The 24,976-nt window shown below is 32.0% G+C and overlaps 1 protein-coding gene across 1 annotated transcript in view; it reads left to right on the top strand.

The window, feature by feature from the left end:
- LOC129221003 (cartilage oligomeric matrix protein-like) overlaps window positions 1-24,976 on the top strand; it is a 210,965-nt gene that overhangs the window by 184,271 nt on the left and 1,718 nt on the right. The window contains exons 11-23 of the mRNA XM_054855438.1: window positions 2,084-2,188; window positions 4,138-4,245; window positions 6,298-6,466; window positions 9,089-9,207; window positions 11,065-11,117; window positions 12,832-12,917; window positions 15,539-15,634; window positions 19,046-19,224; window positions 20,714-20,762; window positions 21,053-21,140; window positions 22,274-22,457; window positions 23,768-23,865; window positions 24,540-24,679. Coding sequence (XP_054711413.1) covers window positions 2,084-2,188; window positions 4,138-4,245; window positions 6,298-6,466; window positions 9,089-9,207; window positions 11,065-11,117; window positions 12,832-12,917; window positions 15,539-15,634; window positions 19,046-19,224; window positions 20,714-20,762; window positions 21,053-21,140; window positions 22,274-22,457; window positions 23,768-23,865; window positions 24,540-24,679 — 1,474 coding nt within the window. The remainder of the gene's footprint in view (window positions 1-2,083; window positions 2,189-4,137; window positions 4,246-6,297; window positions 6,467-9,088; window positions 9,208-11,064; window positions 11,118-12,831; window positions 12,918-15,538; window positions 15,635-19,045; window positions 19,225-20,713; window positions 20,763-21,052; window positions 21,141-22,273; window positions 22,458-23,767; window positions 23,866-24,539; window positions 24,680-24,976) is intronic.

Raw genomic sequence — 24,976 nt, 5'->3', positions numbered from 1 at the left:
TAGGCTTACTCTCTACGTTAGGCTTACCCAACGTTGGTCGCGAGTACCAAGTGGATGTCGCTATCTAAATGTCTTCATTTAATGAATTTAAACAATATTTGTTGCCGAATGAGGTTTCTGAAGGAAGTGCACAAAAACTGCATGGTAAGTGCGAAGAATTTTCTTTCTTATTAAAACTTGAAACTGTTAATATTTCTTGAACTGCTCGTATATCATTACAAATCATCCACGTGCAATGTTACGGCGAACTTTTTGTAACTTTTTCTTCCAAATGAATGAAACTTTCATCAACAATTTTGTTTCGGTCATCGAATCAAAAATAGGACATTTGAAACAGTCGTTACCATCTTTGGTGTGTGTGTGTGTACTGTATATATATTTTAGGCAGGTGTTACAGACCCGACCATGCGCAAATCTATAGGTCGGATACCGAATCCGCTCCCGATGGTCGGAGCTCCAACCACTGCGTATATTTTAAATTAATCAAATATTGTTTGTGTGTATAATAAACTTTGAAGAGTATCATAAACTTTGTACAATACTCATTCATATGTGTAACATCCAATTCATTAATTAAGTAAGTGTCCTGACGGGGAAGGGGTGAAAATTCTCTACATACCCTTGCTTGGAGGGGGGGGGGGGTTACATCCATTCTTACTAATATTTTCCAAGCCGATATTTTATATTAGAAATCCGCGGTCAAGTGGTTTGGCAAATATTATATTTCATTTGCTTCAGGAAGGTAAAAGTATGTATTATAGGATGAGCTGTTTTGTGTTTCAAAGAATGAAACGTGTAAAATATAATAAAAGAATCGCTCTGTGTTTTGCATGTCTTATTTTTAATTAGTATCGCATCATATACAAAAATTATTTGTCGAAAAAACATTCGGTCTAGATTCCTTACAGTAAACATTTCTTTACTCAAAAAGGTTTTAAAAAATTATAATGATAGTTAATTTAAGAACGATCCCAGTGATGTAATATTTGTTATTTTATTATTGTGAAGAAAAAAAAGAATCTTACGTAAGATGGGGGGGAGGGAATCTTACGTACCCTTACATAGGGGGAAGGGAAGGTCAAAAATATTTCCAAAATTGTTCTTACGTAATTAATGAATGGCCCCGAAGAAACAAAATTGAATTCAAACGTATCTTGTCATAATTTATGAGTGACTTTTTAAATTAATTTGAACTGAGGTAACTTTTAAAACATTATTAATGTTAAAAGGCACACCGAGAATATCAATATAGAGTTTCAAAATTTTAAATCTATTTATTTGGAACTGTGTGGGTTTGTTTAATTTTATTTTAATCTTTAAATTCGGAAATGTACGTAATAATGCACGTGGGTGATTTGTAACGATATACGAGTAGTTCAAGAAATATTACCAGTTAAAGTTTCAATAAATTAGAAAAGTCTTCGTACTTACCATACAGTTTTTGTGCAACCTCTTCGGAAACACTAAAAACAGTTTTTTTTTTCACACTTTTTTAACCTATTTTTTTTTCAAATGAAATAACAATTTTAAAAACAGTTTTAAATTCAAATACACAGCATAAGCACATGAAAACACATTTAAAAAACAATTTCACCAAATGAGAGAGAAATGATTTTATCTATTTTATTCTAAAAAAGAGTGAAATAGCGGCTTTCCAAAACGGAAAGCAGTCACTTATTTAGGATATTAATTTAGTCTTAAAAAAGAGTGGAAAACACTTATCAAAAGGGAGTGAAATTAGCTTATCCAAATGGAGTGAAAATAACCACTCCGCAAAAGGAATGAAATTCACTCCTATAAGGAAAGTGCGTTTTCGAAACTGTAAAGGAGTGAAAATTTACTCAGTCTGAGTTAAAATCGCTGGAATTTTTTAAGAGAGTAAAGTTTGGTAATAAATAAATATTGGGTTTGAAATAAAACAAAAATCACTTTTTATTTTGAAGTTCAAGATCCCTGCTAGGAATAAAACCGAAACTGTTGCAATAAAAATAAAAAAACGACAATTTTCGAGCGTTCTTCGAAAACCTACCAGCTTTGGGCCACCCTCCCCTATTGCTTACAATTTTCTTCTTCATTAAATTAGTGTAAAGTTGGATGGGCTGGAGATGGACGGAGTTGTGGACAAGACCGAGATCTGGACGGATGGCCGGATTCGTTGTTGGCTTGTGCTGACTCAAGATGCAAAGCAGTAAGTTGGTTTTTTATTCCATATTCTGAAGTTTTGGGAACCACTGAAAGCAATTTTAAAGTCCCAAAGCGGACATTAGAGCGTATCTACAACATAATTGTGTGTGTGTTTATATTTTTCGTAAGAGAGACGTGTAACAATATATTTATAAGTTGAAAAATGCTTAAAATTCATAGTTTATATGAATTATAAATTATTCATTCTTTTTAATTAAATTTTCTTTAGCGAGAACAATTTTTTTTCGTAAAAGAAATTTGTTGCATAAACCAATTCATGCCATTAAATCAGGCATATCACTTGCTCTTTCAAAAAAAGTTTTACTTTATTTTTAATCCCATTATGCAACTTTCATATATAATAAGATAAGCTTTTTTTTTTATTTTATCGATTGCACTTCAGGAGTTTTTCATTCCTAAAAATAAAGCTACTTTAATAGAATGTATGAGATGGAAAGAAGAAAAGAGAACGCGTTATTTTTTAAGTACATACCAATGCGTAAAAGTTTAAAACGATAAAATGCAAGTGTAGTTTGCTTTGTTTAAGAAGATTATTATGTTTCATAACATTAGCTTGACTGAAGAACATAATTATCTTAGCTCTTTCACTCTCGAAGATTTTTTTTTTTTTTTTTGCTAAAAAAAAAAAAAAAAAAAAAAAAAAAAAAAAGATTTTACTCCATGCTTTTTGTTTTAGAAATCAGCATTTAATAATTTTTAGCAGAACTAAAGACGGATAATTTCTAAAGAAATGAAAGAAAAAAAAACGCTTGAAAGAAGTAAAACCATGGTTAAGATCTGAAGATTGCTCCACAACGTATGAGTTCCATGCGTTATACTTAAATATTTATAAAAGAAAGAGCACATTTTTTAAAAGCATATAGCTATTTCAAAGCTACAAAGGAGCCTCTTCCTCAGTGCTAAAAAGCTCAGCAACACAACCGAAAGTCGCGAGAGAACTTTGCGACTTTCGGTTGTGTCAAAATTTGCGCTTTATTTGATATTTCATTTAATTCATATTGTAGCACAAAGCTTATATGATAATTTTTCATTCAACAAAAAATACAACGCAATTAAAAGTTCTGGGGTCGCTGAGGAAACTAAATTTGGAATCTTCAAATTACTTTTCTTGATTTTCAAAGAAAATCTAGTGTACAAAACAAACTATGTTAGTATCGCAAAACTACTGTCACAGCAAAAAAAAAAAAAAAAAAAAAAAAAAAAAATACTAACAGAGACAGCGAGTGCTAAGAAACAATGATTAAAAAACAATTGATCATATAATGTTAATATTTATTTTAGTGCATAGGAGGACCGACTTTGAGGAGCATAAGGCAGGCAAAACGCAACAGTCTAAAAGTTTTAATTGTAATCAAAACGTTTAAAAGAGATATCTACAGGTTTGGTTTGAATAGCAAGCTGAAAACAAGGGATCAATTATATTCTGAGTAGTGAATAAATGATCAGTACGGTTAAGATTCCCAATCCGGCCTTAGAGCTAGTACAAACTGCAGTGCGTGCTTCTTCTTTTTTTTTTTTTTTTTTTTTTTAAATCTGCAAGGTAGATTATTGAAGCAAATGTTCGATTCGCAAACGAGTTGGTTTTTAAAAGATACAGTAAATAACTGTAACTTGCAAAATAAATAATTGAATAAATAAATAATAATAATAATTAAATTTTCAACTATAATTTCATTTTAGGTTATATTGAAAATAAAATGCGTCATTTACTTGTGCAATTAATAGGAAAGCTGATGTTTTTTTACAACATATTCTAATTTTCAAACTAAGAAATTGTTTAAATTTTAACTAATTCACTAAGAGTGATAGTTGAGATTCATTACCAAAACTGCATTTAATGTTTACCCCTCTGAGTATTTCAAACGATATAGTTCAATATAATTGGGTAATTGTAGTAATGGTAATAATCAATCATACCATACTTTTTCCCAGGATAATTGCCCTGACGTGCCCAATAGTGGACAGGAGGACGCAGATCGTGATGGCATAGGGGATGCTTGTGATGAAGATGCTGACAATGATGGGATTATTAACAATCCAGTGAGTTATGTCATTTTTACAGCACGTAATAAAGTTATTTATCTTAACTTTTATTTAGTTGTCTAAATTATTTCTAAGTTGTTATCCAATAATTTAGAAATACATTTCTTATTTTTTAAAAACATTATTTCTTAGGGTTTTTATTCTCAGTTTTCCACTTTCTCATTTTTTTTAAAAACACTACACCGGAAAAAAACAAACACATGCATGCATTTTTATAAATGCATTGTATGCTTCAAACAACAAGTTTAGATTTCAAAGGTATTTATAAATAAATTAGTCTTGATATTGCAAGTATACACATTAGAGATTACAACTCGGCACATTTTACGGGTTTTTTATTGCTGAATAAATCCGTGCAAGATTTCAAGAATCCAGGTACTATCGAGGAAAATTAATGCATAAACAAAGAGAAACATCATTTATCTAAATTTTAGAATGCTCTTTAACGAGATTTGATTTGACAGCACTCCATTACAAAAGAAATCCTCACATATTTATCAAGATTTCTTGCGTGTTTGGTTAATGTTAAAAAAAAAAAATGCGGCAAAGAAAGTTTTTGAAGTATGTAATTGCGCGTGTACAAAAATTGAACGAGCGTATTCATAAACGGTTCAATTTTTTAACCGATGCTTCGTATGAGACGTCGGTGGTCATAGTGAACTGAAAAAGAGAGAAAAGGAAATTTGAATGTTTGGCATCTTTAATTCAAATTATGTTTTTCTCAATCACGAGCGTGTGTGTGTGTGTACGCGCGCATTTGTGTGTGTGTATGTACGCTTGCACGCGTCTAGGCGGTAGTTTGTGTGTGTGTGCGTGTATGTATGTACGCGTGTGTGTGTAGAGAGACGGTGCTCGCTGGAGGAGCAGCATCGGGAGAGGCCGGTCGACGGTGGTGCGGCAGAGGAAAGGCGGGAAAAAATCAAAAGACATCATTCAACAGTCAAATGAAAACAATAAGCAACTCGTGATTGCCCAAATGAACGACCTAAAAAAGCATTCCATCTGCAACCTTCAAAGCACCTACGCAGAGCTTTGTTATTAGATACAGCCGTGAGTCTTGATGATGGCCTGTGCAATTTCATTGATATTTTTGTCAGAAAATTTTACCAATGAAGGCTCAACTCTAATTCTCTTAAGATTAGCACTTATAGCTTTGCAGTCAAAAACATCCCTCGGTGTCAGTTGCGTATCTGGGAAGTTATCACAAATTCGTTAGATTCTCCCGCCTTCCCTGTAGATTCTTCATGCCTCTGTGCTGTTTGGTTCTGTGTATGACAATAATTTTTGCGGTGATTCTATCTGCGCTGATATTACAAAGCAGATATATATATATATATATATATATACATACAATAAAAACCCTCCTAACGGACACGTAGGCAATGGGCACCACCGGAGTCAGGTCCGTACCTGGGTCCACGGTGTCTAGAGTCGTAAGTGGTTTAGTTCTCGTTCCCTTACGGGTAGGGGGGCCCCGGCCGAAAGGTCCGTTCTCTGGAAGCCCTAGATGGCATAGCAGAGCGGGGTTCCCCGTTTCGTACCCCTCAAATGTGGACAATTTTTAGTTCCTCGATTTCAATGCAAATAACATTATTAAACCCCTATCCTGCTGACACCTCTCTGTTGCGGACAAAAAATTTTGTCCCGTTAGTGTCCGCATTAGAGGAGTTTTAATATATATATATTTTTTTTTTGTAACTCGTTTGACAATTCATCGGTCGCAAAGCCTCCGTCGCGCAATCGACTAGCGTATTCAGCTGTTAATTGAAAGGATGGTGGCTCAAAGTTTTTTATGTTAAAATAAAAAGAAAGGCAGTTTCGGGACTGGAGACAGAAGTTGTGCTTTTATTGAATACGTAGACTTAAAATAACGAAAGTGTATTGATACAACAAAATGCAACAAAGTGTACAACAAAATCAAATTCAGTTTCGGTTAAATTTATCAACTCGACATTTTCAACTTATGTTATTGACTGAAAGCGTAGCTTCTGTCGTCCAGTTCCGGAATCGCCATTTTTTGCTCTTCAATTAATGTCCTGTTATTTTTAGGACAATTGTCCGTTAGTGCCAAATCCTAATCAAGAAGACACAGATGCTGATGGGCCTGACAGATTAGGGGACCTCTGCGACAACTGTCCTACAATCCCTAATCCAGATCAGTTGGATTCGGATGGAGATGGAATAGGAGATGCTTGCGATGATGACGGTGATGATGACGGTAACAGATCAATCATTAGCAATTATTACTACAAAAATATCTGCTTAAATTATATAGATGTAATTAATCTTTTTGCCACTTTGAGGTTTCAAATGTCTGGGTTTCGTCAAGTGTATCTGAATTTTAAAAATCTTTTAGGTATTTTAACGTTGTCATTATTTCAGCTAAAACTCATAGAAAGTTCTGTACCTCAGAGCTAGACTAACGTAAGTCGACATATTGTGATTTTCCGTTTATTAGTGCATTGTATGTAGAATCCTATTCCGCATCAAGCCAGTGAACGTCATTCTGAAAAAAAAAATCCTCCAATTTTTTTTACTAGGGTTAAAAGAGCACGGGTTACCATCCTTTGCATGCGCCAGAAGAAAGTTTTTCCTCTCTCCTGAAAAAAATACCATAATGTGACTTACGTCCATCTGACTCTGAGGTACAGAGTTAAGGGAACTAGGTATCCCTAAAGCCTCAAAAAATATATTTTTGATTTTATGTATTCAAGTTATTCAATTAAAGAGCTGTCTAGTGAAACCAAATTTATGTTTCTATGTAAATTAAAAGTAACCCAACCTTAATATTCATGGGGAAGGACTGCATTAAAATGTCTGTAAAGGTTAATATTAAAACCTCATGCTACACATATTATTTTGGAATTTTTCCCACATTTACTCAAATGTTCATAATTCTATTGAGGTGAAGTTTTTGCTTTGAGACTCGCTTTTTTTTCTAAACTGCTGTTTTTATCGTCAAAAATGATCTTTTTTGATTTGAAAAGTGACTCTTTGTAAAAATTTCATAATGTACGAAATTAACAGAACTACCTCATAATTTCACTTCAGTAGGCTCTTAAATATCTCTTAAATGCAATGTGACAGTTGTGTATTTCTATCATTAAAACGTTTTGAGAGAAATATCATAAAATTTTGCAATTTAACATTTCGATTTTTGCAAAAGATGAATTCGTATCTTTGTTTACTAGACATTTTTATAGAAACCCTATGTCTGCTAGAATTTTTTTAGTAAACCGATATTTTTTATTTTTTTTTTTATTTACAAGTGACTAGGTCGTTCAATATTATGTTGTTCTCCCACATACTTCGAGGTTTGAAGGTAACTATAAACATGTTTTCCTTTTTGGCGTGTTTTAATTAACTTCCAGTTGGATCATATGTACAGGAAGCAGTGGCGTTACTAAGAGGGGGCGGGGGGCAGTCCACCTCGGGTGTCACCCGTCTGGGGGTGACTCCCAAAGTGGAATTGCAAGTTTTTGAAAAATATAAAGTTAAAATGTATTTTTGAGACAACAAATTTAAAAATTTTCCGGGGGGGGGGATCCCCGGACACATCTAAACCCACTATTTTTTTCTTTTGTTGAGATACGTTTGAAATAATTAAGGAGCCATCAATTTCATACATCCTTTGACTTTTTAGACCTGGCAATGGCCCTGCACATATGCGTCTAGGGCAAGTTATATAGAAAGCGTTCAGAGTTTTCATCTGCCTTTTGTACTTTTACAGACTTAAGATTTCGAGTTGTTCCTGAAAATTGTATGAATTTCGTATTTCCATAGAACATTATTATTTTATTTATTTTGCGTTTGTGTGTGTGGGGGGGGGGGTTGAGGATAAATGCACAAATTACCGCAACATGATACACCCATGCTAGGCAGGCTACTTCAGGATGCCACATATCCCTTCGGGGCTTGGAAGGCGTATTGAAACATTTAAACATATTCCCAAAGTCAAAAAATAGAAAAGTCAGAAAGTAAACGTCTTACAAATCACGTTTGTGTAAAACTACAAGGTCCTTTAGAAATTTTCTCGAATTCACTATATTGTAATTACTGTATTATAATTCACTATATGAGATAAGCCATCACTCTAGGGAGCAACAGCTGTTGAAAAAGTAAATAATTTGCTATTTGTTTTAGTTATTGTGAGTTCAAGATAAGTTACTGATTTAACTACAGTGCTGGTAAAAAAAAATGCATTACCCTCTCATTTTCACAACAGTGGGATTATGTGAGAAGTTTTGATCGACCGATTAACGATGAAAGTATGTGAAATTCAGCAAAACTTATGAAATAAACATTTAACAGCAGGAATCCAATAATTGTTTACGTAGATCGGAGCTGTTTCCGGGCCAAGGCAAACTGCTGACCCCATGCTCATTTTTCAATTTTCGAACCTGCGTGTGAGTTTAGAGAAAAAAATTACTTAACCCCATGTCAATTTAAGTCTAATGGTAGGGTAAAAGTTTTTAAATTATTACTTACCAGTTTTGCCCTATGGCACGGAGCAGAATCATACTGGAAAATGACGTTTGGAACTGAAGTAAAGTGATCCCGGATAGTATAGGAAGGAAGCAATTTCTCCTCCAAAATGCCAATATACACCTGAGCGTTTACTGTTCCTTGCACAAAGTGAAACCCACCAACTCCTTGATCAGAAATACATCCCCAAATCAACTGGGATACGGGATGCTTGACTGTGTGTTGAATGCTGTCGGGATGATATTCCTGTCCTTTGCGGCGCGGGTGATGCAATTTTTTTTAACCACCACTGTATTCAAACTTCGATATGTTTCTTCTTGACACACGTCTAATGATTCGAATGCCTAAACTTTAGGAATCCCGACGATCGTCGACAACTGTCCTCATGTCGCCAACGGCGATCAGCAGGATTCCGATGATGATGGTGTCGGAGATGCCTGTGATAATTGCCCCTCCGTTTCCAATCCAAATCAAGTAAGGTCAATTTTCCATTAATTTAAAGTAATCCAATGCAAAAGAAAAAAAAAGTAAATAAGGGACTCAGAGCTTTTAAATGTATGGGAATGTGAATCAAAGTGAAATAGCCGGGCAAAATAAAATGGTGAAATATTTATTTCATTTTAACTCTACCTATGTGGTAATTTATAATGTTCCCACTCTTAAATCACGCCGTGAACTTTTTGTCTTCTTTTTTTCTATAAGGTTCTACATAATTTAATTGACTGCTCAGATATCGTTAATTCGATGCAACTTGCTGTCCAAAGTAGGATTCTTAGAAGTCGTTCTCTATTATTTTTTTTTTTTTTTTACCAGACGGAACTCTGTTGATTTTAATTGATTATTCTATGTAGATTAATTTTTGTCTTTTTAAAATTTACTAACTTTTTAATATTCATTGTCGTGATTTAGATATTTTTAACTTGTTATTTTACAATTTTTAGTTTTAACGTTTTAATATTTTAAATGTATAATTTGTTTTAATTGATCTTTCTATATTATTGTTGCTACTGTAACTGGATTCTTTCTGTAGTGTCCAATACTTTTAATAAATAAATAAATGAATATTTAAATGATGCAGTAACACATGAAGACGGCTCTGGTATGTTATCTCTGAAGAAAGGTAAAGTTATCTAATCCGAATGATAACGGTATGAAAACGGGGTTCATATTTTTTAAATGTATGGGAACGCGAGGCAAAGTGAATTAGCGGGGAAAAAAACGAAATGATGAAATATTAACTTTGTTTTCAGCGCTACCTATCTGGCAAAATTTTAACTATGTAGTATGACATGAAGTCGATTCTTGTCAGTTATCTCTGAAGATCAAACCACATGATAGCACAAGCAAAAATTGATACTCACATTGCATGTATATTTTTGTTGAAAGCCAAAAATTACTTTTGTTACTATAAAACTATAAAGATCTTATCTTTAGCAATTTAAATATTGATTGATATGATACCCACTAATATCTTTTGCAATATTTTTCTTATTAAGCTAATTTTTATTTTAAATGCTTTGTACACTTAGTGCAGTGCAGGCGGGAAAAAGTGGACAAGTTCATTTTGCGTACTTATTCATTCATTTATTGAATCACTTACTTTTGCATTAATTTTTTTTTTCACCTTCCTCCCTGCATGAATTCACTTATTTGATCATTTATTCACTTGTTTCATAATTCATTCCTTTTTTATTCACTTACTTTTCTCGTACGTTAAGTAATTTATTTGTTTGTTTTTACTCCTTAATTCTTTTTTTCGTTTATTTAAATTTGTTAAAATATTTTTAATATTCAAATAACAAATATTTAATTTGAAACATTTTTCTTTTTTTTTACTTTGCCAAAAGAAAAATAAGATTAAAAATATTCAATTGTTATTTGAGAATACAAATTGACGGCCAAAAATAAAAAATGTTTCAATGTAGGTTTTATTATAAAATGCATGCATTGTCCTTAAATTTTTTACTATAATTTTCAAAAAAAAAAAAAAAAAAAGAAAAATTTGTTCATTTTGAAAAAGGTTAGTCATCCTAACTATTTCCCTTTGCCCCAAATTCCCCTACTACTTATTTTAAGTATCTTTTGACCTTAGTTCAATAAATAAAATAGCTTAATGTTATGTGAAATGCCCATGAATGGATTATTTGAAAATTTTCATTTTCTATTTTTGTTAAGATAATGTCACTACATAAGACAAAAATTAAAATAAAAATATTGCGCAAATAAAAGTATTAATTATTACAAAAGTGTATTGAGATTAAAAAACAAAAATATTTTGAAGATTTCAGTAGCGATTTAGACAGATTTTTATTTATTTTTCTTTTCATTTAGATCGATTCTGATAAAGACAACATTGGAGATGATTGTGACAGTAATATCGACAGGTAACTTATTAATATTTATTCAAACCTCTTCATATCATACTTTGCCATCTTCCACTTGCACAAAAGATTTGAAACAAGAAATAAGTATAATTTTTGAACTTTACTTTCATTCACATCACGAAATTTCAAAAATTAGTCAAGCAAGGATACGATGCCTAGCCATTCATATATGTTTTGATCAGCGTTTCCAATCCCGTGCCAATCTCAATTCCACTAGATTTCGAGATTGTAGAGATCCAATGCCCTGGTATCCCGCGGGATTGTCTTTATTCTTCTAAATGTTACATTTTTTTGTCAAATAGAAAAAGTTGCATTTTTAAGGAAGGACTGTTTTTTTTTTTTTTTAATATCCCAAATTTCTTACACCAATTGTAGAGTACTACAAAGTCACATCTCAAATAGCGACTATCGTCTGGTAATATTTAAAAAAAATCAATGTGTCTCAGCAAAGTTCCGCTCGCATGGGATGGGAAAAGGTTTTTGCGCAAAAAATGATGGGCTTGATGAAAACTCATGATGTGGCTCTACTGCAGTTGGTTTTGCTGAAATTAAACAATTGTGGAAATTTATCAAAAGATACTCATAAACTTCACCTTCTAAAATGAATTTCTCTTTTCATATGGGGGTCATGTTAGGAGTTTGTGCTCATTAACTTCAAATGTCGGACAAAACGATGTCTGTTTGATTTGTGTATTAGTCTAATTTAACTTCGTTGTTTCATTAACGTTGGTCATTGCATCAGTGCATTTGATTCGTTACAGCAGGAGGTGAACGCTGATTGGGTCGCAGTCTCAATAAAAGTTTCTGAATAATTTCGGTAATTTTATTCTCACTTTAAAGAGACAATGCAAAACTTGAGTAGCTTAACGATCTGCCTTGTCATGCGAGTCATCTGGTGTTTCATCCAGGTTTCTATTCCCTCTTTTAAAAGTCGTGCCGAACCTTGAAGATTGCTCAGCTAATTTATCCTAAATAATTTTCGAGGTACCTTTAAGTTATCTTCACGTTGATAAAGGCATCGACAGGCACATTCTACACATTAGAGAGCATAAATAAAAAATGTCAGGTTTTCCATGGCATACGTCTTCGGAAAAAAATATTGTATACTTTTATGTAATTTAAGGTTTCGCATTTCTTAAGTTTACCGAGGCGTTCAAACATTCCAATCAGGCTACTCCAGTACATTTTGCACTCTCTGTAAATACACTTTCCCAATTTCTTCTAAAGCCCAGTTTTCTGTGAATTTCAATATTTAGAGATGGTTTTTGAAAAGGTTTAGAATTTTTACTCATTTTCACAATTGCTGAACGTATGAATATTAAAATATCGAATGATAATACCAATTCAATAAATAAAAAGCTATTTTTATTGTTTTCTGGAATGGTAAATCTGCCGTTCATTATATGAGAGTATGAGACACAAAGTTTTTCTTGCTCTTCTTGCTGACATACAGGAAACTGATTAAAACTTCAGATGATCCTTGTAAAGATATTCGTATAATGGACGGCAAACATTGGGGAAACGTTTGCATAAAAAAATCTTGCGGGATAAGAAATCCCGAGGGATTTTGCTCTGAAATCTGCCGGATTCATCTCGTTAAATATCATGCTGAATTTGGGATCGGGATTGCGGAATTGGAAACCCTAGTTCTGATTGCTATGCGTCTGAAGATTGGGAAAGAGGATTTACTCTGTCAATTTTTGTGTTGTTTTAGAGATCAAGATGGCATTCAAGATAATGTTGATAACTGCCCAGACGTTCCAAACAGTGATCAGTTAGACACTGATGACGATAGAAAAGGTAAAACTATTCTCGTCACTTCTATTTCTTTTCTTTTTTTTTAAACATTTTTCAGATATTCAAGGATTCAAAAGTTTACCATCTTACTTAACTATTACGAGTTGATTACTGGTATTAACAGCGCAACAGTCTTAATTGACTCTTCTGCGTCAATACTACTACACTCACTGGCCCATGAATTAGAAACCTTTGAGATAAAATTCTTGCCTTACTCTCATTATGCAGGGGTATGGAGGGAATATCATAATATAGAGCATGTTCTGCTGGCATAAAATGGTGCCCTGGTGCTATGCGGGGGTAAATAAGCGGCACAAATTTAAAATCACAGAAAAATTAAATACAGAATTCTCACACCGTGAAAGGGTTTTAAATCTTGTATAAATAATGGGAATAATTTGTGCTTTAGCAAATTCTTTGGGTAAGGGTGAAAGGGGTGGATTTTAGGGGTTGAAAAAAGTGTTTCTTCATTTACGAAAAAACTAATGGTTTTAACAAAAAAAAGTTAAATGTAAAACTTGTAGATAATAAAAAAATCCAAGCTTTTACATTTAAATTTATTTTTAAAAATGCGAGCTTCATAGAGAAAAGTTTTTAAAAAAAAACGGTTTTTCGGTTTGTGATTTTTTTTCTATTACAAAAACAGTTCGAATTGCATGAAACTTGGTGGAAAGTTTGTTTTTAAGGTCTAAAATAAACGAAATTTTTTTTGGAAAAAAAATTACTTTTTTGATTTTATTTTAATTTTTAATCGAAAAACAGACCTAATGTTCAATTAAATTTTTCTACGTTAAAACCGTTGTTAATTCAACTTTAGTGGTGGTCTTTTTATTCGATGAAAGGTCAACTTTCATATGGTGAAAGAAAAAAAAATGTTTCTGTGGGAAAATTATTCGGAAAATGGAAAAAACTAAAAAATGTCCTTTTTCGATTTTTATTTTTTCATTATTTTTTTATATTTCCTTTTGCAATGTTTTTGGTTTTTTTATTATCTACAACTCTTACGTTTAACTTTTTTTGATAACACCAATAGTTTTGCCGTAAATGAAAAAAAACTTTTTTAATCCCTAAAATCCACCCCCCCCCCCTCCCTTCACCCTTACCCAACGAATTGCTTAAGGACGAATTTTTCCCTTTATTTATGCAAGATTTAATACCCTTTCATGGTGTCAGAATCCTGTATTTAATTAATTTTTTTTGCTGTTTTTGAGCGCTTCTACCCTGGTCTAATTGATGTCTTGGTAGATCAAGTGAACCCTGCAATGTTGTATTTTTTCCTGGTTGCGACGGATACTTCATGGAAGATAATATAACTATACATCTTGCAGAAATGTTGAAAATTGGTTCGCTGAGCATCAGTCTGACTTCCAATACGTTCCCTGGCCACCTCATAGCCCGGATCTTAACCCCATAGAAAATGTATGGAATATGGTGGAAAGACGTCCCCGACAGCACTCTCCTCTTACGTCTAATTTACAAGATCTAAAAAGCTGCATAGCCAATGCATGGTATTCTCTGGATATAAATGCACTCTAGAATCTTGCAGACTCTATTCCCAAACGAATCAGAGCAGTTATCCGAATAAAAGGTGGTCCAATAAATATTGATCTAATGTTTCTAATTCATTGGCCAGTGAGTGTTATTAAGAGAACTAATCGACGCCTAGCCTAACATCATCGTCAAAACATCATTTTACTTGACTAGCCTATACTAAAACTGCCGTTGGAAGGTAAAGGAAAGTATCTGAAGATATGTGTTTCTGAAATATTTAAAGAAACGCGTTTTGGATTTAATATTAACAGTAAGGAAACGTTTGAATTTGAAGGATTTTATTTTTTCGTGTGTTGTTTTCAGCGAAAACCAAAATAAAGTAAAAGTCAAAAAAGAAAAAAAAAATATTTGAATTTTGACATCTTGAATTCAAATTATGTTTTTCGCAATCACGAGTGTGTTTGTGGCGTGCATGTAGGCGTGTGTGCTTGTGTATGTGTGTAGGTATGTGTATGTGGAAGTGTGTGTGTAGGTGGGATATGGAAGCAACCTGCCGACGGTTTTAGCTAGAGAAGCAGCATCGAGAGGGGCCGGTCGACGGTGGTGCTGCAGAGGGAGGCGGCGGGGGGGGGGGAATAAAATCATAGAACACCAAAAACAGTTAAATGAGAACAATAAGCAACGTGATTGCTCAAAAAAAAAGGAAATTTTTTAAAATTTGCTGATGCTGCTCTTTTCCTTCACACGACAGTAATATGATATAAATTGTGAAAAAATTTTTTGTTTCAGCTTAATGCTTTTACTAATTTTTTTTTCTTATTTTATATATCTTAGTGTACATTTAAATTAATGCGTTACTTTAAAATGTCTTAAAAATATGTTGGGTAGCAATAAATCTATTATCCGGAATAAAATTCCGGATTGTGCATTTCGCTTCAAAATAAAGTAGAAAAGCAACCAAAATGTCGAGTCTAGAATGTTTGCATTTAACCTGAAATACACGAAGTGAATAATATGATATGTATGCATATTTTTTTTCTTTTTCCTTTTTTTTCTTCGTTAGCCACTTTTTCTTTTAGTTTAGGTTTTATCAACGTACAACTTTTCGTACTAATTAATATTTTTCTTCGTAGGAGATGTATGTGATTTCGACAAAGATAACGACAGTGTCCCGGACAACAAAGATAATTGCCCTCTGGTATTTAACCCTGATCAACAAGATACAAATAGTAAATGCTTTGCTGCAATTCTTTAAATAGTATTTTATTGCTATAGTTTTACAATTTCTTTTGTATTTTCAAAGATTATGTACACTGTACTGTATATTGTACAGTATTAAAACAAGCCAGTAATTTTAAAGAATTCCGGGAAGTGGGTGACTCCTAATCAATACATTTCAGAGGAAAAAAAAGTAAAATACATACGCAAAAATGCATTAATTAAAATGCGTTTTTAAAATACAGATTGGTGCTATTCCCAGGCGTTTCAAAGCTGTTGTGGATTTTGAATGATACTCTATTAAATAATACTGAATTAAAACTTAGATTATGTACAGATAATTTTTTAAAGTGTACGCAGACTCTTGTGAGATAATGCTTCTGCCACTATCTGAATATTGATTTCTTAAAAATCAAGTTTTAATATGTTATTAAAATTTGTCATGTTGTTTTGTTAGAAATATATCATAGATATTGTAATTAAATACATATTCTGAAATATTAGTTTTGACTAATGGATAAGGGTCCTTTTCATTGAAAAACGTAAGTGTACAAACACTTTTGGGAGCCACTGTATATGTTAGCTTTATTTATTTATTTTATCCCTTTTAATAAAATGTTATTGTAAAGTACTATATATCACCTTGTAAATAAGAGCTTTTAGCAGTTTTTTTACTACCAACCGATAAGGTTTCCTTAATATAAAATGTCGATATTCAAAATGCAACACATTAAAAGAGTAGTTCAAACCACGTGAAATATGCAATTTGCACATACCTTGCTTGAGTACGAAAATGGCTATACGCTAATAATTTTATAGTTTTTTAAAAAGCCTACCTAAAAAAAAAAAGCAAACGCAAAATTTTTTAAATACTTAAAAATGCAAAAAGAAAAAACACTTTCGCATGCTTGAGTAGCAACACATAAATACCGCTTGGCAATAAGAAAAATATTGCTTCAAGAGTTATTTCAAATTATGTAAATACCACTCTTATGCATATGTATAAACTTAAAACGCAACTGCATATGTCATTTTAAACACCATGAATTTATGAATATTTAAAATCATAAAAATTGGAAGAAAATAATAAATCAAAAGTATCGAAACAATTTTCTAAAGATTGATAAAAAAAACATTTATGATGACTTTGGACAACCAGATTCTGAGTTTTCTTGACAATACTTAATATTCATATTTTTTTTATTTTCTTCATATAATTTTTAATTTTTGTTTTTCCCCTGCTATTTTCATCTAATTAAATTTGAGTCTTATGAACGGTATTCCTTTCAAAGTTTTTGCATGAAAGCACTTAGTTGTGCATATTTCAGAATTTTTACTTAAATATTAACAAAGCTTGTACAAGGTTGTCTTACAAGCATTTGCTCCAGAATAGAGGTGTTGAATATTGATAAAAATCGGTAAATTTTAATATTGCTTAGTTGGGGAATATGGGGCAAAGTGAAATGGTTCAATATGTTCTTCGCTTTTAGCGTCACTTTCTTAGCAATATTTTAAAAATGCAGCAATATATGTAGTTATGTAAATATTTTGTTTATATATATTTTATATTTCTTATTGAACAAAACTATTTTTTTTTTCTGTATATACAAAAATTGAATATTTAACCATGTGGGTTGTTTGTAAATTTTTGCATACGTCATCCCATAATTTGCTAAATTTAACATTGGCGAATATGTACAAAGGGACGGTGTGTATAATTTATTTAAAAACAAAGTAACATATAGGTAGGCTATTCTAGTTAACAAAAAATTACCCCTAAAAGTTAAAACATATGAAAATGCGAGAAATTTACACTGTAAAAAAAACTGTAAATTTTGAAGAAGTTATCCGTATTTTTACAGAAAAAAACTGTTCGTAATAAAATACAGGATTTCTCTGTTTTTTTGAATCTGTAACCGGTTATAAGCGTTAACTGCTACCATCGCCTCACCGCGTACTTTGATTTTCTTCGAAATTTCGCCCGCCTGTTTGGATTTTGGTTCTCGTGCTCGAGTTTTTTGATCTTGTATTTATTTAAAGCGAGTAAGTCTTAAATCGTTTGCAACTTCCATTTCATTGCATCCTAATCAATATTTTATTATTATGTTTTTTTGTCTCTGTTACAGAGGCATATTCGGAAATTTACCTTTGTATACATGTATTTCGTAGTATAGTAAATATTGAAATGTATTTATAAAAGTATAGTTTCATTTTTTAATCTTCATAAAATAATAAATCAGCTTGAATAAATAATAAAAATACGGAAGATTTCTGTAAAATAAACGGAAGAAAACTGGCGTCCTGGCTGACAGTTTTTTTCCGTAAATTTTACAGATTTTTTTTACAGTGTAGTTTAAATTGGTTGCCCTGCTTATCAGCTTGAATGAATTAATTTATTTACAGAAGCACTCCTTCATGCGCATAGTGTTGCAAGATTGCGTGAAAAATAGTGTATATTTTTTGCTGTGGCTGGCGACCTAAAATTTCATTGCTGGCTTATATTTGAGAGACTTAAAATTTATCAAAAATTGAAAAATGGGGCCTTTATTTTCTGGATGACTTAAATGATCGTGTTTTTGGGGCAGAAACAGTAGTTAAAACTGCTTTAAGAACTATGGTTTCATAAATAGCAACGATAACAAAGCTAAAATGACCGACGAATTGCGATCCATTTTGCAATCTTTACTGATGTTGACTGGGCGGAGAAAGATTACTTGAATTTTGAGGAAAATTTAGCTACGCGTGAACCTTTGTTCTACGAAGCTATTGTGCAAGTCGAAGCTATTGTTCGAGGTGAATCTGCTTGTATAGATTCTGATGAAAATAATAATAAAGACTCTTTATCACGTCCAACTAATCGGCAAGTTTAAGATTTTGCAAATATTAAACTACAGTAATTGGAAAACTCCGAAAACGTGGATATGTCAAATTGTGTTTACAAACTGAATGGCGTTTTAAGATGTGATAAAAAAAAAGTTAGCAGTCAAAAATTACTTCCTCTTAAATTGTTTTACTCGCTTTTATGGTATTTGTACGAATGAAAACGAACGATAAAAACGGATACGGTATTAATTATTGAAATGTAGTACAGACTAATAAATGTTTTTGTTCAAACTGTCAAGCTCTTATGCACTATTGATAAGAAGAAAAATAAAAACTATGCTTGAAAAGGCTGACGAGAAGGGGGGAGGGGGACGAGAGCAAATGATTATGCGTCAAAAACGTCATTTTTCATATGCTCTTTCAATTGCTATATACTTATTTTTTACATTAACGTATGGTTTCCTGGTATGGCTAAATAATGTAATCAACATATTTACACTTGGCAAAAGAATGCATGTTTAAAGGACTGAAGTTTCACATTGGATGATTAAAGCAATTTGTTTCCAGAAATGTAACTTGATATGTGTTGTTTATTTCAGGGACAGGCGTTGGCGACGCGTGCCGTGGCGACTTTGATGGTGACAATGTTCCTGATCACTTAGATGTCTGCCCAGATAACAGGAAAGTTTATGCAACAGATTTCAGAGCGTATCAGACAGTAGTTCTGGATCCTGAAGGAGACTCTCAAATAGATCCACACTGGGTGATTTATAACAAGGTAAGGACTGTTCTTCCGACTTAAAATTATTAATAAGTAATAAATTATTAATAAGTAAAATACAGTAGAGTCTCGTAAAACCGAGGTAATGGGACCTATGATACTTCGAACTATTGTAAACTCAGACTGTCCGGAAACTTCTTAGAAATTAAAATTTTATACTTTTCGGACAGCATAAGGACGGGGACCTTTTACTTTTTTGCACTATGAAAAGAATGTATTGTTATCACGAAAAATATCTGGGACATTTCAACAAATTTACATTTTTCTTATCCTTTAAAAGAATTATATTTTTTTCATAATGTCTAAACACAATTTTTGTGTGCATGCGTAAGCTAGCAAAAAATATGTTTTAAAAGCCTCGTAATCCATTTTGAGTTGTTTATCGTGACATTTTTGTGTGTGTATGTGAGTACCAATCATATCACGAAAACGGTTAGTGAGTGAAAATAAATGTTTCGCATATGACGACTTGTCGTACATCATCAAGTTGTGCACTTTTCTTGTTGATTGCAATATGATGTTCCAAAAGAGATGTTTCTTCGTCCTTTGTGGCAAAACAGTATTAATTTTAAATCTGTGTTCGTATCTAGTTCAAGGCATCTGTTAATCCATCGCTAGAAGTCGATAAATATTTTATGACACTTGCCGAACATTGCTGACATTGACATCTCCATACCTTTTTCTTACATTATTGTGTGCAGCTAAGGAAACTTTACAATAGCAAAAGACTTTTATTCCAAATCATTTTTTGGCTTATAAAAAAATGTGACTTAAAATATAAATAGAGCACCTCAGATTAAACGGAACCTCGGACTTTTGAGACTCGGACTTCCGAGACTCTACTGTAAATCAAAATCTAAGAATAGAGTCTCAAGATTCTTGGTTAAAATTTATTTACAAACATTTAGTTGTTGACCATTTTTAAACTCATATTTCGACGAAAAACCATCTAATAAGTAATCTTTACCCCATTAGTGCATGAAAGAGAAAGAATAAGTATTTGTGAGCGATGAAGAGATTTTATTTCCTGTTTCCCGAGAAGTGATAGCGGTGCCACTTAATGTTAAAAGTGATGTTTCGCACCTTTTACTCAACAAACTTAAACATGTATATTATTTACTTGTATGTAAAAATATAATTGACTTTGATACACAGAGATATATCAGATATATAGATCCAAAGCGTTTTAATGCAGCTACCAATTGTTTTGATAAGCAGCGGAAGGCGTCTCTTTGGAGTAAAAATGTGAATTACACAAAAAGAGAATTGGGTGGAAATGTAACCCAGCTATTTACCGAAAGCAGCTGAATAATAAATGCATACAAATTCAAACTAAGCTGAAAAAGTCTTAGGATATAATTTAAAATAATTAAATACTTATTAATTTAAATTTCGAAAGTATATATATATATATATATATATATATATATATATATATATATATATATATATATATATATATAGTATTCTATTGTTTTTTCAACAGGGTGCTGAAATAGTTCAAACAATGAATAGTGATCCAGGAATTGCAGTTGGTAAGCTTATGTGCTTTTCATTTTATAATCTGCTAATTAAACAGAGTCTACGGAAAAAAAGGTTTTTGATTAATCTTCTGGGATAGATATTTGCTTTATAGAAATTATGAGGGTAATAAAAAAAAGAACTAATTCATAAAAATAAAATCCGCATTACTATAACTTATTTTTTAAAAACCTTTCGTTTTAGACATAATTTTGGCGTCTAACTTTGCATTAAACAAATATTTGATTTATTTAAGAAAGGTATGTTAATTATCGAAAAGTGTACCATTATTTTTTTTTTTCAGGTTTTCATGCTTTTGGTGGAGTAGATTTTGAAGGAACATTCTTTGTGGACACAGAAATTGACGATGATTACGTTGGTTTTATTTTTAGGTAAGTGTTATAAAAGGTTTATTTAAGATAAAAATTTCAATATAGAAGGAATAATAGCGATGTTTTTTCGTAACTATAAAAAAATGGAATAATTCATTTAAAAAAAAAAAAAAAACTCTGATAGCTTGACGGTTTAACAATTGACTGTAACAGATAACAAAGAAATTGAAAAAAATTTGAAATACATCAACTGTTAATGAAATTACCCAAAACATTTTTTTCAATACATTATAATAGTGTTTTGTATATGTAATATGGAAGAGTATTTAAAGAAATAAAACATTCAAAACTTTAGTTTTTGTACATAGTTTTGCAAATAAAACTCAATTATTGTATACTTATATAATCATACTTTATACAGGGTGTCCAGGAAAGAACTCCCTGATTTCAAAGTTAAATATCACGAAAACAAAGGCCGATATCGGAATAAAATAAACGGCATATTTCTTGTGAAACCCAAAAAAAAAAAAAAAAAACACGAACAGAAACTTGGAAATTAATTTAAAAAATTGCCAAAAGGGGCGCTACACGCTGTTATTGTAATGGAAATCCCCATAAATAGTGCTGCGAAGGGGGCAGTTGTTTTGCCTGTCAGAGACACTTACATTTTCGCTAGAAATTATCATCTAACCTCTTCGCAGCACTATTTATGAGGACTTGTATTGCAATTACAGCGTGCAGCGCCCCCTGTTGGCAATTTTTGTTACTAATTTCCAAGTTTCTGTACATGATTTTTATGGGTTTCACAATAAACATACCGTTTATTTTATTCCATTATCGTCCTTTGTTTTCGAGACATTTAATTTCGAAATCAGGGAGTCCTTTCCTTGACACCCTGTAAATATAGTGCGTGCTAAAGCAAAAACAAAATTATTATTTAATCACCGTAATTATTATGGGCTATCAAGATTATGGAACACACACTGCTTAATTGTATGAAAAGTATCAGTAATAGAAATGTGTTTAAGAAAAGCTTAAAAGTTATATACTGATCACTAACATAACGTCTCACACTGAAATGGTACATTTTAAAAGTGAACTTTGCTGATATCTCAAACTTTGTCATACTTCTTTTTTATTATTTTTCAAACTGTAACTTTCATGTTCATCTAAATGTGAGTTAAAATTTGCAGCTACCAAGATAACGCAAACTTCTACGTGGTGATGTGGAAGAAGAGCACTCAAACTTACTGGCAAGCAACTCCATTCCGTGCTGTTGCTGAACCTGGCATTCAGCTGAAATTGGTGACGTCAGAGACAGGTCCAGGCCAGACGATGAGGAATTCCTTGTGGCACACAGGAGACACCGATAAGCAGGTATAAGAAATTATATAAAGTGATCATTTAAATAAGTTTTATTGATATTTTGAAATAACTATTGCAATTGTTATGAACACATTTTAAAAGAATGATTTAAAACGCTGTACTAATATATTGCTTCAAATTTAAAACAAATGCTTTTACAAAGAAAGATGAGCTCCTTAAGCGTTTCGGTCATTAGGATTAGAAATAAAACTTTTGCTTGAAAACTTAAAAGAACCAAAGAAAAGGGTAAAAGAAAGATGCCTCCATCAAAAAAAAAAAAAAAAAAAAAAATCGTCCAGTTTTATCACTTTTCTTCCATTGTATCCCGTTTGTACAAGTAGTGTTTTAATTTGTTGTCGGGATAGTTTGTCTTCTCTATGATGGTAGTACTTCCATAAATACTACCTTCGTAAATAATTTCGCAGTTTTAATACTTTTTTTTCAACTGAAATTTATTAATATACATACAATCATTGATTTTGGCTATTGGATCTATTTAATTAATTCTAAATATCAAACTTGACTTTAAGGCATTAACAAAGTATTTCACCGAATATATTAGCAATCACAATTGAAGCGAGAAAGAAATTTATTCAATCATAATAACTGGGATGTAGCTTGCAAATGGTGATTAAGACTTGAAATAAAACATGTAAATAAACATATTCAGTTTTTTTTCTTCTTTCGACAGAGTGTAAATATACTCAATTTTTCTTGGTACTGAAAGTTTATGTATTGAGTTAATTTTTCTTGCAACTGAGCAGTGATATATTCAGCTTATTTTTCTTTCACCTAAGAATTGATATGTTCAGTGTAATGTTTATTTATTTGCACTTGAGATTGATATACTCAGTTTATTATTTATTTATTTGCAACTGAGCATTGATATATTCAGTTTATTTTTTTCCCAACAAGTACAAACATACGAAATAGTTATTTTTTTGATATATTTGGGATATCCAAAGTGAATGTTGTCAGAAGGAGTACAATTTATACATGAATCACTATGTATTTTTTTTTTTTAAATGTGGAGTTAATATGTTCGACATGGCTGTTGGCCTTACCCATGTGGCAGATAAACCTTAGCTCAAGTAAAACCACTAAAATAAAGCCTCTGTTTAATTTAACAGAACTGAAATAATATACCAGAAAATGGTAAAAAATTGATATCAATTGATCATATTTAGCTTTTGATTAGTGCACTATAAATTGCATAAAGTGTTTGCGAAAAAAAAAGTTTCGTTTGGGTTTTTAACAAGCGTTTAAGTTTCAATTGTCAACATCACATTTTTAAAGTCATTTCTCTTATATATTTCACTTAGGTGAAACTTTTATGGAAAGATCCCAGAAATGTGGGATGGAAAGAAAAAGTAGCTTACAGATGGTTGCTGCTTCACAGACCACAAATCGGGCTAATAAGGTAAGTCTTACGCAATAGCTTTCCATCAGAAAAATTATCATGTAGCAACTGGAATTTAAATATTTTGTTTGGAATTCAAATTGTATTTTTTGATTTATAAATGTTCAAGATATTTTAAAGTCTGGAACAGATAAAGAAAATTTGTTTATGACTATCTGTTGAAGATTTATGCAAAATAATTCTAATACTTTTATCCATGTTTTATCAAGTTTACCCCCCCCCCCTCCGCCCCCACGTGTAATATTAGCTTAAGGCATGCAGATGGCACTACCATCAAAAAATGAAAGGATAATCCCAAGAATCTATTATCTATGGCGTCTATGAAAGGAAAAACACCCAGGGTGATTTTGATGGTTGGCCCCAAAGCCTCGGATTTCAGCACATATTGCCAATACTAATATGATAGTTTATTATCATATAAGTACTATTTTAACCAAGTTTAAGTTCCTGAAGGTATATTCTGGCTACACTCGTGCTTGTTGAAAAGTTGAAATTCATCTAAATCTTCTTAGGACTGCGAAAGGTGCTCCCGAATAAGATCAGAAAAGTAGTGAACAAAAAATGGGCTACGGATCAAAATTAAAAATAATAATGTTTAAATGGAAGTAGTTTTTGCTTAAATGGATTTTTCTTATCATTGAAAGACGTTCTGTACACTCTTTGTATCTTCATAGGTTACGGATTTTCGAAGGAGAAAATATGGTTGCAGACTCGGGAAACATCTTTGACAACCGATTAAAGGGAGGCCGACTAGGAGTATTCTGCTTCTCTCAAGAATCTATTATATGGTCTGACCTTGTCTACAGATGCAATGGTAAAGTTTTAAAACAGTATTTAACTTCTAAAAATCTTATATTTCTCGTAATACTTCTCGTTTTCTTCTGAATACGATCGAGTTTTTAAAAAGACTTATTACCTGATATTACGTTACTGCCGTAATATTGATAAGAAAGATGGGTTAAACATTGTTTTCTATTCTGAAAATACCTATGCAAATACGAATGACCAAAATACAAGTTTGAAAATTTTAAGCCTTGAAAGCGTTATTTATTTCAGAACATACATTTACGATTTAAACTCCAATAATGAATGCCGGGAATGAAAATGTGTT

The sequence above is a fragment of the Uloborus diversus genome, chromosome 4 (genome assembly GCF_026930045.1).
Source record: "Uloborus diversus isolate 005 chromosome 4, Udiv.v.3.1, whole genome shotgun sequence".
NCBI classification, from domain to species: Eukaryota; Metazoa; Arthropoda; class Arachnida; order Araneae; family Uloboridae; genus Uloborus; species Uloborus diversus.
This window is presented reverse-complemented; position numbering and strand designations above follow the sequence as displayed.